Source organism: Acanthopagrus latus, chromosome 11 (genome assembly GCF_904848185.1).
Source record: "Acanthopagrus latus isolate v.2019 chromosome 11, fAcaLat1.1, whole genome shotgun sequence".
Lineage (NCBI taxonomy): Eukaryota > Metazoa > Chordata > Actinopteri > Spariformes > Sparidae > Acanthopagrus > Acanthopagrus latus.
In genome coordinates, this window is record NC_051049.1 from 16554555 (window position 1) to 16571067 (window position 16513).

Sequence of the window (16513 nt, forward strand, 5' to 3'; positions counted from 1 at the left end):
TTTGGTTTTCTTCTGGCTAGTATTGAAACATGATGGTGCAATGATTCCATGAAAGAGGACCTTCTCCATCTGTAGACATAAAAGATCAATTCTATAGTCACGATAACACGACAATCCTTAGTTTCAGGTGATAATGAAAATAACCCTAACTACAAACATTCCATTCCATGTCTGCATCTCAATCCTAAACACCGGACCTTTAAGGTTTGTATTGTTCCTCACTGCACCAAAAACTCTGAAGTCAGAGTCAGTGAAGTCAGACAAATAAAACAGAACCATCAAGGTAGCAATGAAGGCAGGAAACCTGCTTTGATAGAAACTTTTTCAAGTTTCTTGCTACATGCAATATTAACACCGCCTCGAGGCTCAACAGGCCCGAGTCAAAGAAACCTTTGCCAGAGCTGCGAGTATCAATGAAGATGATTGTGATATTCTGTTATGCTCACAGACAAGTGAAGGGATGTGTTAGAAATAAAGATGATAATGAAGAATGAAGATGAAAACCTGGTGAGTGACAGTCCAATCAGCTCTAGTTTCTTAGCCGCAGCTTAAAAGGTCCCATGTTTGAAAACGTTGAGCAATGTCGAGCAATTTATAAGTGTTAATCCTATTATGACACATTCTATTTTTTTAATGGCCACATGTATGTGAGTTGTAACGTGATGTGGAAAATGCAGTCCAGTCTCCAGGATACTATGTTAGCAGTTAACATTTCTGCAAACCACAGTCAGCCCAAAGTGAGTGTGTGTGCCAAACGTGGCATATCAAGTTCACATTATATGCTTATTAACTACCTGTCACAGCACAATGTGGTGGGCAAAGTGGTGCTGTTACTACAAGCAAACAAGGCTGCTACACAGGCAACAGGAGTTTAAGTCACACCACTGGATATTTTTAAGGACACTTGGAGACATTTTTCTTTGGCATCAAAACCAGGTGTTTTTAAAGGAGACCCACGGACATTTCCCGCTGTCTTAGCAGCATCAAAACAGCATGTTTTTTAGGGAATTCTCTGGACATTTGCAGTATCCATCAGTGAGCATGGCAACATAAAAAACGGGCAAAACCGTGATGTTTTTCTGACCCTGACTGAGCATAAGCACAGCACTGTGACAGTAGAGAAATGGAAAATTTGGCCTAAACAAACAAAGTTGCAAGATGAAAATACTTCCAGTTTTGACTTATCAGTGGTTGGATTTGACCCCCATCTCTCTCTTGCCTATACAAGCCTTTGGGAGATTGATTTAGTCATTTAATGCCAGGCTGTGGATTTCTTTGTGAAGGACTCGGGTCAGATTATCCACCACAGTCAAATAGGACATTTTGCGATTTCCTCCAGCAATAGTAGCTAACGTTTGAGAACGCCAACATAAATTAACCACTGACTTCCACACCACAGATGCTCCACAGAGCTTCTTGTTATGTGCACAAACAACCTACAGCAAGTGCAAAATCTTGTATTCAGTGTTATGTTCATCATTGTTAAGTTTTTAGTTGATACTCAAGATCTAGCTTGCCATCATAAAAACAACTTTTTGCAAGAGCTTGCCTAGTTTAATCTCTGCTTCAAAGTATAACACTTAAAGATTATATAAGAATATCCTCTGATTATTCATTGGATGAACCACGCTTCGAGCCTGGAGGCTTAATATAGTGATAGTGCCTGAAAGAGACCATCTTTCCTGTGATTATGACTAAGATGGTAGCACAAAAGGCTACAAGGGAGGGCTGAGTAGTACCCTGCCAGCACTGGCAACATAATAACAGTAAAGGATATTCTTTAAGTTATCATACCTTTTATATAACAGTCATTAACACGTGTTTTGTCTGAGAGGAGCTCTCCAACATTCAACATCCATTCAGAGATACTGCAGATCAGCAGCCAACTGAAGAGCACGTTGGAGGTGACTGCTCAGCTAAAACTTCCTTGTGTCTGAGCGCCTTTTCTGACTCCTCATTTTGCACAGAGCAGCTTGATAAAATGACTAAAAGTTGTATTTTATGAGGAGGAAAATAAATCAGCTTTTTTTTTTTACACTGTAGCCCTTAAGCATCACTTTAAGTATTTGTGATTCCTAACCGACCTTGTATCAACCTTGCACTGAGCGCCTTGTACTCTACTTCATATTGGAACAGATTTTATTATGACTTGTTTCTTTCCCAAGAAATGGTGATTCAAAGCTTCTAATCTTGGCAAACACTAAACATTTACTAGGTGTGACAAAAACGTTGTGTTATGTACAGAGGGGGGCTTTGCTATGCTAGCTCACACAATCAAAGAAAACAAACGGGAGCTGCTGCTTTGCCTGTGGCTGGTGTTTGAGCAGCGCATAGAAAGAGAAAACCCAGGGAGCGGGAAGGCAGTGTTACACTTCTTACCCGCACAGTCAGGTGCTTAGATGGTTTACACTGCTATGCAAACAAAGACGCTGTTCATCACAATAAATACAGTAAGACAGAATGAATAAAACGGAGGAATATTACCTGTATACCGAAGAGAACAGGCGACACAATTACGTTGAAAAATTGCTGTTTTTTTTAGTTAAAAATAATGATTTAGGAAGGTCAGAGTCAGAGTCGTACGCCCAATTTTGAAGCAGCACTAATCAGCAATGGATAAATTTACCATAGTATGTGCAATGTGAAAGTGGTTGCTAGCATTGACCAACCTTCACAGAATTACCATCCAATTTTGCAGCGCACCCCAGCTCCATGAAGGCTTTCAGTCTATTTTGGATCTGAATCCACTCTCAGCAACCTTGTTTACAGCTGTAACTGGCGTTTTTTTTTGCACCCAAAAAGCTCTGACAAACCCATTACATACAACCTACTCAGCACCAAAGGGCAGGTTGACAAACCGGTGAACGTAAAGGTGGAGGAGGCCAAAAACAGAGCTAAAAAGAGCATCCCAGTCACCAGAATCAATGTTGCAATAAAATGCTGCAAACCCATGGATATGGTGAAACTTTTTATTTCTTTATGTTGCAACTTTATGTTTCTTTGTGTTCGGTTTTCATTTGTATCTTCTGGCAACACTGTGGTGCCAGTCTAGTTAGGGTTTAGGCATGAAAACCACTTTTGCATTTGTCAAACATATAACTGACACATTTTGTGTTTTCAGATGTTTTGACTGCCCCCTGCAAGTGGCCACATTATAATAAAAAATAAAATGATTACAGCTTGAAACAAACAAAGCTCCTGACTAACCCAATAGCAAGTGTTGATTTCACATTCCGTCTATCTGACTTGATGGCTCCGGTCTAAATCTCTAGAACAATCAATCATCATGGTTGACCCTGCCCCCTCAAGGATGCTTGACGAGTAAGTGTCATCTTGGAATTAATAAACGTCAGCGCCCTTTGGCAAAGTTTCACACACGGGGGCATGTTTTGACACATTTATTTTAATGACTATTCATCTGGTCGGGGTGTTCCATATCTGTCTGCCTTACAGTTTTATATCATAAAGCATTTTTCTTTTTAATCTATTTATGACTAGTGGAAATACAAGTAAAAAAACATAAGTTGTCATGCTGTATTCTTAGAAATAAAACACTTGGCTGCTTATGATCAGAAAATGATCAGTTTAGTGTTGTGGTGGTTTCATATGTGGCTTCATCCACTGTTGGTTCCCAGAGTCTCATTATTATGTAGCCTAAAGCATATTTGATACTCCACGGACCACTCTCCATCCAGCCAACCGGGCACTCAACTGTTTCAGACAGCTGCTCCACATTTAAGAGAGGAGAATTAACAAGAAACTACACCATGTCCTATAAAGATGTCAGTAATGTCTCGACGCTGCCTATTCTCCACATATTTTGTGACAAGATGAACTTTTCACTGCCTCCCTCTTTTAATTTTACTTGTCTGGCTGTGCTGCACATTCTGGAAAGAGTCCGTAGTAAACGCCAATCTTGGGGCCAAAAGATCAGTTTCTTGCAATATTTAATGACTCAGGAGAGCTTTTTCAAACGTCCTCCATATATGAAATGTGGTAGGTGCTGTCTGAAAGAACAAATCAGTTATGACTCATGAGTGTTATAGGTTTTGTCCCACATGGGCAGTGCAGGGAACGCAAAGGGGAAAGGAAAGGCTCAAAATAAATCACTGCTGCGGGGCTACATATATCAAACTCTATAGTTCATTCAAAATGTGTTTTGTCCACTCTATCTATGTTGGGCATTTGGAGTTTGACAGTGAGGTACAGTTTGAGGAATGCAATACATTACTCCCTGCTCAAACAAGTGGCAGTTGTTGAATTAGACCATAATGGAATTTCTTATGTGAAGAACTCAGGGCAAAAGCAAAGGCATTAGGGTTCTGCACTTCGTAGAAAGTCAGATCAACCTTTTTTTGAAAGCTGATTGTTGGTGTAGTTTTTGAAAATTTGGGGTTTTGGGATACTGTTTACTTTTTGATATACTCTCTGCAGTCACATGACTTGGGTTGATTACCTGAAACTGTATTTTTTAGGGGTACCAACCGAATTGCATCGGTATAGCCAATACTAATTCACAATAAATCAAGCGGAGCAAAATTCTGGTGGCTCATTTTGGTGCATCTATAGAGTATAGAAAGGCAGAGAAAGAGTGAGGCATCACCCCTGCAATAAGTCAGGGCAACCCTCACTGCAATATTTATAATGGGAAACACAAAGCTGGCCAGGGCAACGCATTTAACCTGAAGAAACACCCGGTCAAAGATAAAACACAAAAGCTGGAACACGTGCACTGTAGGACAGCCTGAACGGCAAGTTCCCAGCAGCGCCCCCTGCTGATGTTAGCACGAATGCAGCCAGCACTGGGCACATTTATGGAGATTTAGACCCTTTTACTAACTTCGAAACATTAAGTGACACATCGACAACTTTATCAGGGTCTTCTGGTAATTAATTAACAAGTGGTATAGACTGTTGGAGACATCTTCACACTTCCGTGAGCCAAAAAGTTGTTGCAGTGTCTGAAATTCCTCACCAACAAGATGTCCAGTAAGCTAAAATAGCATGTGAGATGGTTTTTCTTTTACCATGTCTGAAATATAAGTATGAAACCAACTGCACATTAATGGATAGTACACTGTAAACACAGTGACATTTACTGATTACTTCAGAAGTACCAAGTAAAATAAACTTAATTTTAAGTTACAGCCTTTTAGCTCAAACAACTGAACTGAATCCCAGTTCCCAGTTTCTGTACTACAAGCGTCAATGGCACCTAACCCTACATAAGACTGTTAACAGGTGTAACAGCTTTCAGAAAGTTTAACATTCAACACAAACCATGTCAAAGGTCTGTCAAACCACCATCTTGCTCCCGGTGAATTATTGCACTTTGACATAATTCATCCTATTTAATAGAAATGTCAGTAAAACATAATTAATTCCTCCTCTGTGCATGACATTGTATAGTGGTTTTAATTTTTCTCTTTAAATGAATGTGGCCCCGCTGGAGTCTTATCGTCTTTATTTTCCGAGGCATCAGTGCAGAAAAGGGAATCACAGCTGGAACCTCGTGATCAGGGGCAGCTGCTGATAAGAAGTGGTGGAAGAGTTTCGATGCCCTCTGTTTCACTTCTGTGGAGAAAATGTTGATAGAAATCGCTGTATATGTTTGTTTGAAGTCTGGGAAAAGTTGTCCGCCTAAAAAAAAGCTGATTTGCTGTCTTAAACTGGGGGATGTCAAAATAAATCTGAAAGAATAATGCATGCGGTTTGTGAGTTTACTTAGAGTACTGTGTAAAAATAAACAAGATGATTCTAATTTCAGAAAGTAAAGCTGGGGAGGCTGTTCAACATCAATTTTCATAATCATTTTATTGATTTAAATACAGTGTTTGTATATTTATATTAAAACAAGGATCCTTTGAACAGGAGATCAATTGTACTAACATTCTTCCTCATGGATCTTTCTTATGTCCCGTAAATCCAGGCTGCGGGGATTCGTTTTAATACACCTCCTCAGCATTGGTATTTTGGTGTGCCTCGTGATCGATTGGCACACTTCCCTGCAGGATGCCATCCATTATCATAATGGCCAAGCAAATCACTATTATAGAAAAATGACCATGTACTTACCCACTTCAGCAAACAATAGCTTTCAATACGCTGCATTACTCATGTTGAATTAATCCAATAAGCTGAGGTTGGTATTGTGTGTAGAGCCTGGACAAAAACCCTGTGACAACATGCAATAAGACAGCGAAGAAAAGAAATAAAGGGCTGTTTTTTTTTTTTGGTTCAAGTTCATCATTCATTCAGAACAGTCCAAATAAGGCAGCATATGCTTTAGTGGTTCCCGCCATGTCGTTAGCATACTATTAAGACAACAATGGCAGTTTTAATGCCGCAGATAGTCTCCATAACCACTAAACCGCACACATAAACACAGCCATTTTTCTTGGGTGTATGCATCACTTTTAAAGATGCTGACAAGAACTGTGAAGCATTGTATATTCAAAACCTTCCGGGGACACATGTCGCCCAAAGATAAAATGGTCGATTTTTTTTATTTTTTATGCGTCACTTCATTCACCCCTTATTAAAGCAAATCGCATGCATTGATTTCATTCTTGCTTTGAAAAAAAAAGACTGGTTATGAAAACTCTGAAGAAAATGTTGAAGGTATCCATTACTCAAAAAAATGAAAAAAAGAAGAAGCCTGTCTCTGACGTTGTGATAGTCCAGTGCCTGATCTCTTTCATCTTGTTCGTAATTCCTGAGGTTATTATGAGCCGAATATTAGAGGCTGCCACTCTTCTACCCCCTCTGCACAGTGCACTAACACTAAATGGAGTCACTGTAATTATAGCTTTCATGCATGGGAAGGTTCATTTTCTGAGGTATCTTGAAGGGCCCAGAGAAAAAAGAAAACGAGAAAAAAAAAAAAAACAAGGAGGTGAATGACATGAGGAGGATGGAAAATATCTTACTGTTTCAGGCCAAAACACCTCTGTCACAGAACCAGAGTATAAGTATTGGTATTAATGTTATTATGACAGCTATTAACAGTAGAGGGAGCTTGAGTTATGCAAATTAGAATGGTGGATGTGACAAGATGAACTTTTCCCTCCCCCTCTTTTAATGCTGCTTGTCATGGTACATTGGTTGTTGACTTGTTTCCAACGCACTAGAATGTCCATGGTAACCTCTGGAGAAGAAGCTTCCTGGCTCTCTGTCGCAGCCAGACCTGCAAACAGAAATGCGTCCCAACTCCGACTCTCTCATACCATAGCAATAAACAATTTATCTCCACGGATAAAGAATAACCAAAGATGGACAGGCAACTCCCACAGCACCCAGAATGAATTTACAGAGGATCGAGGCTCCTTTTTTGGTTTCAAACCAAAGATGAGGCAATAGTCTAAATCTTGTATGGGTGTAAAACTCAAGCATACCGTTCAGGGGTTCACAGCAGCTCGCCCCGTTTAGTTTCAATAGAGCAGCCCCAGACAGTGCATCTTGATAAGATCACAGACTGCAATCTTGGCTCTGTGGCAGGTGAGATAAGATTTTAAGATAAGATATCATGAAACTGTATTGATTGTCCTGGGGAAATTAATCATAAAAAAAAAGGTATAAGGAAGGAACGTTCAATATAGAATTCGGAGGAAAGGAATAGGATGCCTTTTATATAGGTTGAAAATGGAAAAATAAAATCTGCAATAAAACAACATGTGAAAACAATGAAACAACACTGTGAAAAAAAAATAGCAATATCTTTGATATCTTACAACACAGGTGTAACTTGAGTGCTTCACCTCCACACTAGTTGCAAGTTAGAATATCTCCACGGTAAAATCTTGAAGTGAGGCCGTTTTAAGCACAGGCTCCTTAAAATACTGTCACAAGGTTGATTTAGTGTATTCTGTGGCTATTCTTTGGAATTTTTGCGACTGTTATGTTCATGATACATCACGTGTCACCTGCAACAATCCAGGGGCAGCGTGCCAAAATGTCACCTCAGAGTTATGTATGTCATTTCCATGGTTACAGCTGTGCAGTCTGTTAAGTTTTATGGAGGCTTACTCAAAAGGCTTAGAGTGGCACAAAGAAGAGGGCTACTGCTCTAAAACAAACTCTGTAAGCCCCCCCTCATCTGTGTATGTGTGTGTGTGTGTGTGTGTGTGTGTGAGCTGTCACATGCTTGTGTCCTGGCTTAATGAAATATCACTGTAATATTCCAAAGATTTCCCAAAAGCGACTTATAACGTCATTTCAAAGCAACATTACGCGAGAATGGGTGTCATTTTTCACCCCTCCCCCCACTGTCTTTAAGCAATTCACTTATTGACCATATTGGTAAACTGCACATGTATACTCTGTGATTACATTACATACGATAAAAAACTAGAAGGTCCACAACTTTATCTAACACAGCCGAGCGTCAACCAAGTGCACAAGATGTAAATTAGCAGGCGAGCTAATATTGCTTGGCAACAGTTTGTGGTAATTTACATGTATGAGTAACTTACGTGGACGATTTGTGTAAGTTGTTAAATGGTGCTGGACTGTGGATTTCTTTGTGAACGACTCTGGTTGGCTTGATCCACATGAGTGCCCCGTCTCAGTGCCTCTCTCCGCTTGGCTAACAGAGTGCAACCGTAGCTCATGTTAGTTTAGAAATGGAGTCTGTTAACACAACAAATGACAAGGCGTCTACCACAACCACATTAAGCAGTCTCAGTAGCAACTACAAGCCAGTCTCAGGTGCAGGCTAATTCTTTCTTTTCCCCTTTTAAGCTTCCTGTATTGTCTGATGCACACAGTCCAGCACAAGCTAACATCCGGAAAGCGACTGTAAAATTATACGATTTTTGAGCGTCACAACCGGCTAGCTCCAGCACTGTCTCGTCACATATTGCCACTCTGGGATCCATGTTGGGATCGAGGATGTTGCATTAAAATCTGGACACAGTGTTCACCCCAGTGAAAGCTGCTCAGTGGCACATGAAGCTAAAATGTCTCGACTTCCTGGCTAAACAATTACTATAAAAACAACTTCCGTGTTGTGGGCCCCATAGAGCATGCTCACTACAGATTTACGCCAACCAAGCCAGCTAACTCCTAATTTTGCTGGACCAAATGGCTTAAGTTAAACAGTCAAACAATCCATTTCGCGCCAAAAGCCATGTGACGCTCCAAAAATTCTCCACAGTTTTATGGCCAATGCTTGTCATTCATTACATCACGTGATGTTGAAATTACACTGTTTGACCACCATGAAAGTCGGCTGCAAAGCTTGGCTCACTTCCTGGAGGCCTGGTCCAGTAACTGCGAGGCTAACTGAGCTAACTGAGCTAACTATCTAACGGTGGCTGCAGTTAGCAGTAGTTAGCAGTGACTCTGGTGATATGCTGCCCCTAATTTGTCTGGAGTATGAATTCAGCAATTCTTACATAGTGCACCGTTAAGGACATCAGAGAGAAAACTAAAAAAGATGATTGGGTTTTACAAAAATGTTTTATGTTATATTTTTGTGCTTTTCATGGTAGATAGTTGGCTACAACTGTCTGTATTACTGGTCAGTATACAGAGCCGAGGTCATGCCAACGCTGTAAGGTGGTGAATGAATTGAGACAAATAATTCTTCCATCCGTCTGAATGGTGCCATGAATCACAGAGATGTTTGTCAACTTAAATGATAATTTTACAAGTCAATAAAGTTGCAGTTTGGGATAAAACTGATGAAATACAAGACTGTGAATATGTGGAATTATAAAGACTACACAGCTAACATTTGCGTTACTGACATCTTCTCACTGAACAACACCAAAACCAGTAACTTCAGTATTGTAGAGCAGTTCCTGTATATTGGCTCATTCACATAACTGCAGCTATCAGTATGACCAGACTTATTGTGATTTTCATCTTTTTTTTTAGCACCTTTTCTGTGCCGAGTTGGCGGCTATGTCGGTGTTGATGACATGTGTTGAGGGAGATGATGTGGTTCACTGAGCGGTCTAAAAACAACAATTTGTGCTCTCCATTCACTCACATACAAAGTTTTTTTCTGAAACAAGGTCCCTGTCGGGTCCATTGGACAGGGCATGACTTCGGCTCTCTACACAATCAAAATGATTTTTTTTTTCAGCTGTTATCTTAAAGGTCCTATTTGAAAATAAATAAATAAAGATGAAAAAAACTCACTTAAGTTTTGGGAAACCCACAGCGTCATCATTTAAGGAGTTGGGAATGAGACTCCAAAATCAACTTTTTTTTTTTTTTTTTACAAATAGGTCCTTTAAGCTGACACAGTTACATAATATTTGCTTTAATTGAATTTTGCGGATTTTTAAAATTACTTTTTTTTTATAGTATGTCAAATTACACCTGTATAATCATCATCACGATCATAAATGATTAAAAATAATTTCGCCACTTTAAATGGTTGTTATAGTATCACTCTGAAATGTTTCCCAGAGTTTTCCTGGGGGAAACACCTGCGTCACCATCAGTATGCTCCATTTCCAAACGCTCAGACTGTTCCTTGTGGGCAAAAAAAAAGGGGGGGGAAGGGGGTTCTCCAGTCGATATCCTTAATTGATCCCGGGCTGTACCAATATCTAATCAATATCTACCGGTTTCACCGCTCCATCACGAGCCACTGGGAACGGGTTGCCCGGGAAACGGCCGCATGGCAACAGGATCAGAGCCTGGGGGTTGTCTGCTTCTAGGTCTGCTCCCATTTTACATCGCATTTCCTCACTAGATGGTGTGCAAGCCACTGGAGAGTACACGTCCCCGCACTCTACATCCAGCAAAACAAACCTGGGAAACTATACGACGGACCATTTCTGTGCGGGGCTCCGAGGAGGAAAAGTGTGGAGATAAAGCGTCGCTCGCGTCAAAGGCTTTACTGTGTTTCTTTTTTGTAAGCCACGCTGCTTGTGTTTTTTTTTGTGGGGGGCCAACGAGAAGACTTGGGTGAAAAGCGGCAACAACACACAGCTGTGATGGACATAATGATCGCGGTGCAGGATGCTTGTGTCTCTGGTCAGTGGCTAACTGCGATAATTCTCAGCCTATGCTGCTTCCTGCCGTCCTGTTTGCCCGCCGGTCAAACTGTGGACTATTCCTCGGTGGAGAGTGTGGTCAGCAGACAGGGCGACACGGCGATACTGAGGTAAAAAGCACAACGCAACACAACACAACAAGCTAACGCAACTTCACTTTCTCCCGCACTCTCTGTCGGAGTTCTCATCTCCTCGCCGCACACGCACTCTCTCCACGCCACTTCCATCGTTTTAAAACATGTTTGTGAACTACTTTTAACGGGGTTTTCACGCAGCGCCTGCGATAAATACACAATAGGCCATTTTCCCTCCATCCCGTCCTTGTTTTTCGCCTGACAGGAGGAGGGGGGGGGGCGGCCGGAGCCGCTACGCAGGGGGGCTGCTTCTCTTGCGACAAGAGCACAAGCCACAAGCAAAGTTTCCGAGATACTTTTCCCCCCTTTGTGGACACCGGGATGATGTCTCGGTTTCTGTGACTGCATATCTGCTCCCCGGCTGGGACAATATCGCCCCGAGTTTTTTTTTTTTTTTTTTTAAACCTATTCAGCCCCTTCCTCGTCTGTCGCTTATGTGACATGATCGCACGGTGCTTTCAAGTAATAAAAGGGGGCGTCAGGAGAAGAGGCAAACATCGCTGTGGACGTGTTATCACTAGTGCTGGTTTTCGCCAGTTTAGGGTAGATGTAGCGGTACAGTGTGATGTCGCAGTTTCGGGGAAAAAAAAAACAAAAAACAAAAAACGAGGCTGAAGTGTGTAGTTGTGGTCGCTGTTATTCAGAATCGAGTTGATGAGCAGTGACGCGCCATCTCCCTCCATCCTCCCTCCGTCACGTACGCTACGGTGCACAGGTAGCTGCCCATTAATTGACTGAACGAACTGGCATGGGTGTGGTTTGAAGTTCTTTAATTTCAGCATACACTCATTAAAAAAAACAAAACAAAAAAACAAAAACTTAAAAAGTCGAATGGTAGTGCTTCAAGGAGATCATTCTAATGCACAAGTTTGAACATCCAGCTCAGCTCTTGCACTTCTACACCCTAGGCTGTAATTAAAAAATCTCTGTGTGGACTATTTCACTTCTTCTTCACGCAAAACTCTTTACACAAAAGACAGAAAAAAGGGAAAAGATGCCGGATCTTTTTTGGAGGGCTGCGATAACATCTTGTTCTACCAATATCAAATATCCGCTTTGATGGCTCTGAGGAAAAAGGGGGCCAAGGGGGGCAGACCTGCTCCATTTCAATATGAATCCTCTGGATGTTGACTCTGAGAGATGCTAAGTGTGGACCTGCATACAGAGCAGCTGACAGTCTAAAGTTCCCACTCAGGTTGGCTTTTTAGTCGTCGTTGTCTCATCCCCGAGTGCTGGAGAGCTGGGCTGTTTCTCATATGGAGATGAGTGTCTTTCTATGGAGGATGAAAATTACCTTGGCAACAGCTAAGGGGGCACTTACTATTTTTACTATCTTCCCTCCGTGCCCAAGGGCCGTCCCGTCAAAGAGACTTACACCCTCGACTGTCTCTTCGGAGAGGGCGTCTAATTCCCTGGTGTCAATCTGGGTTGGCTGTGATCGGTGGCAGCAGCTTTGCCTGAATCCTGATTGTTTATTGGACCAGAGATTATCCCCGTGCTATGAATCAGCTCAATAAACAAGTCGCCTGCCACCCCCAGAATAAGGCGACACTCTCCACAAGCGGGTCATCGCCTCAGTAAATGCCATCTAGAAATCTAAGAAATGGATAGGATAAACATTTTTCAAGATGCTTTCACTGCCAGGTTCTTATGGTTAATTACTGGGCTTTTCAACACTTGCTGAAACCATTCATCAGGCCTTTTCTGTTTTTTTTTTTCACTCATGTAAATGCCGCCACTGTGAAGTTATCTCTTTGCTGTGCTCGCACCTGTTGACCTAATAGAGATTGTGAACCTCTTGAACCACTCTACTCGCCTCTCTGGATTGCATCTCATTGCAAAATTGTATTTGTCACCCATAAGCGATGATGAAGGCCTGCTCTGTCATTTGCTGTGGCTCTGTCTTTTTTCCTTTTTTCTTTTCTTTTCACATGTCTTGAGAGCAAGGCATCAAAGCATGAACTATTTCTTTTAAGAACTCGGCGCCGAAAACAGTGCCTGTTTGTTGAGTCTCTCTATCTTGAAGACCCCGAGACTATTAGAGGGCAATTTTCCCATGCCCCAAAGCTGATTGCTGGACTAAAAAATGTGAGCATTCTCAAATACTGACAAACCCAGAAGCACACAATTAGTCACTGCCTCTGGATTATGGAGTTGCTCCCGAGAGGTGGGACTGCTGTCACGTGTTAATTTCCCCCACCTCTTCAATTCTTAGCACTGCATTAAATGCTGCCCTGATTCACATTGGACAGTGGGTCCACATCAATTAAATGATTTGAGCCTCTTGAAGATGAGGAATGGTCCACATGTGTATCATCACCCTTTTAATCTTTTCTGATTACCCAAAAGCGCAGCCATTTTCAGCTTCTAAAGGCCCCTGTGTTTGAGGGGAGCCGCTGCCGCTACAGTGTCTTACATGAATGCATTCAAGTTATGCACATATGCTGCATTTTTTTCTCTCACATGCTGGCAGTCTATGATCTTCCATGGGGAACATATTGTTTAGGGAAGCCACCCATCTCTCTCTTCCCCATCCTTTTTCAGGTTTCATGTCTTTTGGACTCAGTTGAATAAACCTTGACTCTTCCCGGCAAATGACTCATCTGGCTATGAATTTGAGGGGGACAGCCAGATGAAAAGACAGTTCCCATGCTGTCAGGACACACACGGTATCAGTGGCAGCCTCTTCCACATGGATAAGCAGCTGTAATCAACAGCAAAATAGTGACTGTCTGTAAATTTAGTCCAAGCAGACTGAAATCTTAAGCACAGGCTACTACCATACAGTTACAATTTGCAGTACCATTCTCAAAGTATTTCTGTCTCTCTGTTTTGCTGCTCCAACAGCTGTATTTCAATTTTACCAGTAAAATATATATGATTTTGCGAGAGCGAGACAAAAGGTACAATGATCATGCTTTAAAAGCTACATTGTACATTATACAAAGGCACAAAAAAAGAGCCAAACGAATAACTCTGACTGAGGCTGTACACACCAAGAATAAGACAATGAACCATGCTTATTTTTTTGTTATTTAGTTTGACAGCTGGCCCTCAGCCACGAAATAGGGCCTGCACCACAGGCCTTACTCTCTATAATGGTGCAAAATTGACCTGTCACCAGTTTGAAAGTCTGGTATTCCTATAAATCTAAAATCATTGCCTCGTGTCAACACACCCTTTGATGAAAATCTTTTCTGCGCATACACGGCTGACACTGGAGCTGTGTTTTCTCGCCTCATCCATGCCAAAAAGACGATGTATCATTTTCCTCAACTGTGTCATTATTATGGCTCTGAAAGGTCTTGACATTTACTATAAGCACTCGTGCCAGAGACAACATCTAGTTTAAATTGCTAGGTGTCCCCACACCAGTGGACATGCCGGGGAGATAGGACAGAGGAATATTAAGTGACTGTTGAAACTCCACAGGACACAATTTAAAGTAGGAATTGTTGACTGTGTGCTTAATGCAGACCCTTATCATGGCTGAGAAGCACTCTCTCCATTTTCTGCATTTCATCACTTTTTTAATTAGGCCACAGTCAGTTCTGTTAAAAAGCATAAGCATCATCTCAGCAGCTTGGCTGGAGACTTAGCAGATACAGTGGGACACGAACGCATCAGTCAGCTGCCACATGTCTGCAGTTTCATTCGCTCATTTGGGGGGAAAACCTGTTTTACCTCTTATGACACATCTGTGGGCACACCTGAGTCTGTCACTGTTAATTAAACGGCATAATCCTCTGGACTGTTTGCTGCACCACACGTTTAATGCGATCACTGTTGCTGTCAGCACAATGTTGCTCTCCGTATGCTCACCATGGTCTCCACATCTCAGGGATCAAGTGTTAGGAAAGTCATTTGACCTCATTTTTTGACGAGCGACTCGACGCTATCATGATGCGAAACAATGGGTGTGGGGGAGGGGCTTTTGTTTGGGAGCAGACATTAGAAAGCAGCACATTGCGAGTCTTGGTGTCTGTCTCCTGTTCACCAAGAGATGCTGGCTATACTAAAGTATTCATAGGATTCTTTACTCTGGCATCCATTTGTAACAGTTCTGCTCAAGTACAGCATGGTGACATGGTTAATCAGTGTTTAGGAAGGCTTTCAATGCAGGTGTCTCCTTTAAGACCTCCAGTCAACCTCCTCACAGCATCCACTTAAAACTCAAAGTCTGTCATAATTTGCTTTAAATTGTCATTTAGCTAGTTGCTGAAATCAGCATAATCTCTTTTAGATGCGATTTCATAAAGTTGCAATTCTGTCTGTGAAAATTAGAGCCCTATCCAAAACAAACCTGTATCAAATTATAATGTCAAGGCTTTTTACAATAAACCATCATCTGAAAGTGTTGCTTATTCATCGCCCAGTGGTGAGAAATTATCTCAATGTACCTCTGACACCTTTTTATGTGAAGTTATTTATATTCAATCAGTGTGGAAGGACAGTAATCAGATACTCTTTATGGATTAAAAATTTAGCCTAGGTTAGCCATTTAGATGGATATACTGCATTCTTATCCAGCGCACTTGAATCACTTTTAAAAAGTCCAATCCAACCTAGTGTTGTAAGGGAAACAAATAGATTAAGGTTGCATAACATGCTGACATTTTTTCCACCTAATTGCGGAGAACTGCAAGTCTCTCCTGTTGTGGAACTAACAAAATATTATGGCTACTCTTATCGTGATGGCTCACTGACAGAAGCAGATCCTCTAGGACTCTGCCAGAGCTTTTTAGTTACACGCCATGATTGATAGCCTCATGTTATAACTCTGTAGTGGGGCTAACATACATTAAAAGGTGCATTTGGACACTGTAAACCATTTCCAGTGGGTTATATTTATAGTCATAATTTGTCAGGCAAGTCAATCCATTGTGCTGTCTAGAAATTAAGCATTTCTATTCCTAATATATTTCAATTAGCACTAAAGTGATTGAGTGCCCTGGTGAATTAAAGCCCAAATGGAAATGCTTTCTCAAGGTAAATCTTTTGAGGGAAATAGATGCTATGTTAGGTTTTAAAGCATCTTTCTAATATTCTTATAATCACTACAATTACAGGGGATATGGAAAATGATTTGGGGTGGAAAATGGAGCTTTTACCCGTTGCCAGCTGTGAGCATTCACATAATTGCCATAATTCTACAAGAAAAATCTCAGAGGAGGGGTTTTCTGTTGTGAGAAAGCTATAAGCCTCAAAATTAAACTTGACAGAGAGTGACTAGAGAGGCAATAACAGGTTTACTGTTGGTGAAATTTTAAAGTGAAACTGAATTTTTTTACAGGAAAATGTCCACCGTGTTGGGAGACTTGTCTGTTTTTTAATTTTTTTTTTTTTTTTTTTTTTTTTAAAGAAAAC

At 41.2% G+C, this 16513-nt stretch overlaps 1 protein-coding gene and 1 long non-coding RNA gene across 6 annotated transcripts in view; one reads left to right on the top strand and one right to left on the bottom strand.

The window, feature by feature from the left end:
- Positions 1-5392: 5392 nt before the first annotated feature.
- Positions 5393-8712, bottom strand: LOC119028556. The gene is made up of 5 exons (XR_005077744.1): positions 8472-8712; positions 7395-7488; positions 6076-6175; positions 5890-6005; positions 5393-5574 (listed from the first exon to the last, which is right to left on the bottom strand). It is a non-coding gene; the product is annotated as an uncharacterized LOC119028556 (long non-coding RNA).
- A 1824-nt stretch (positions 8713-10536) lies between these two features.
- Positions 10537-16513, top strand: part of negr1 (neuronal growth regulator 1) — a 150663-nt gene continuing 144686 nt past the window's right edge. For 2 of the 5 annotated variants that reach the window (XM_037114689.1, XM_037114691.1), the window contains exon 1: positions 10538-11122. In XM_037114689.1, the coding sequence (XP_036970584.1) occupies positions 10953-11122 (170 nt within the window). In that variant the 5' untranslated portion in view covers positions 10538-10952. Of the gene's footprint in view, positions 11123-16513 lie in introns of all 5 variants that reach the window. The other 3 variants (XR_005077743.1, XM_037114693.1, XM_037114690.1) reach the window with 3 other exon arrangements.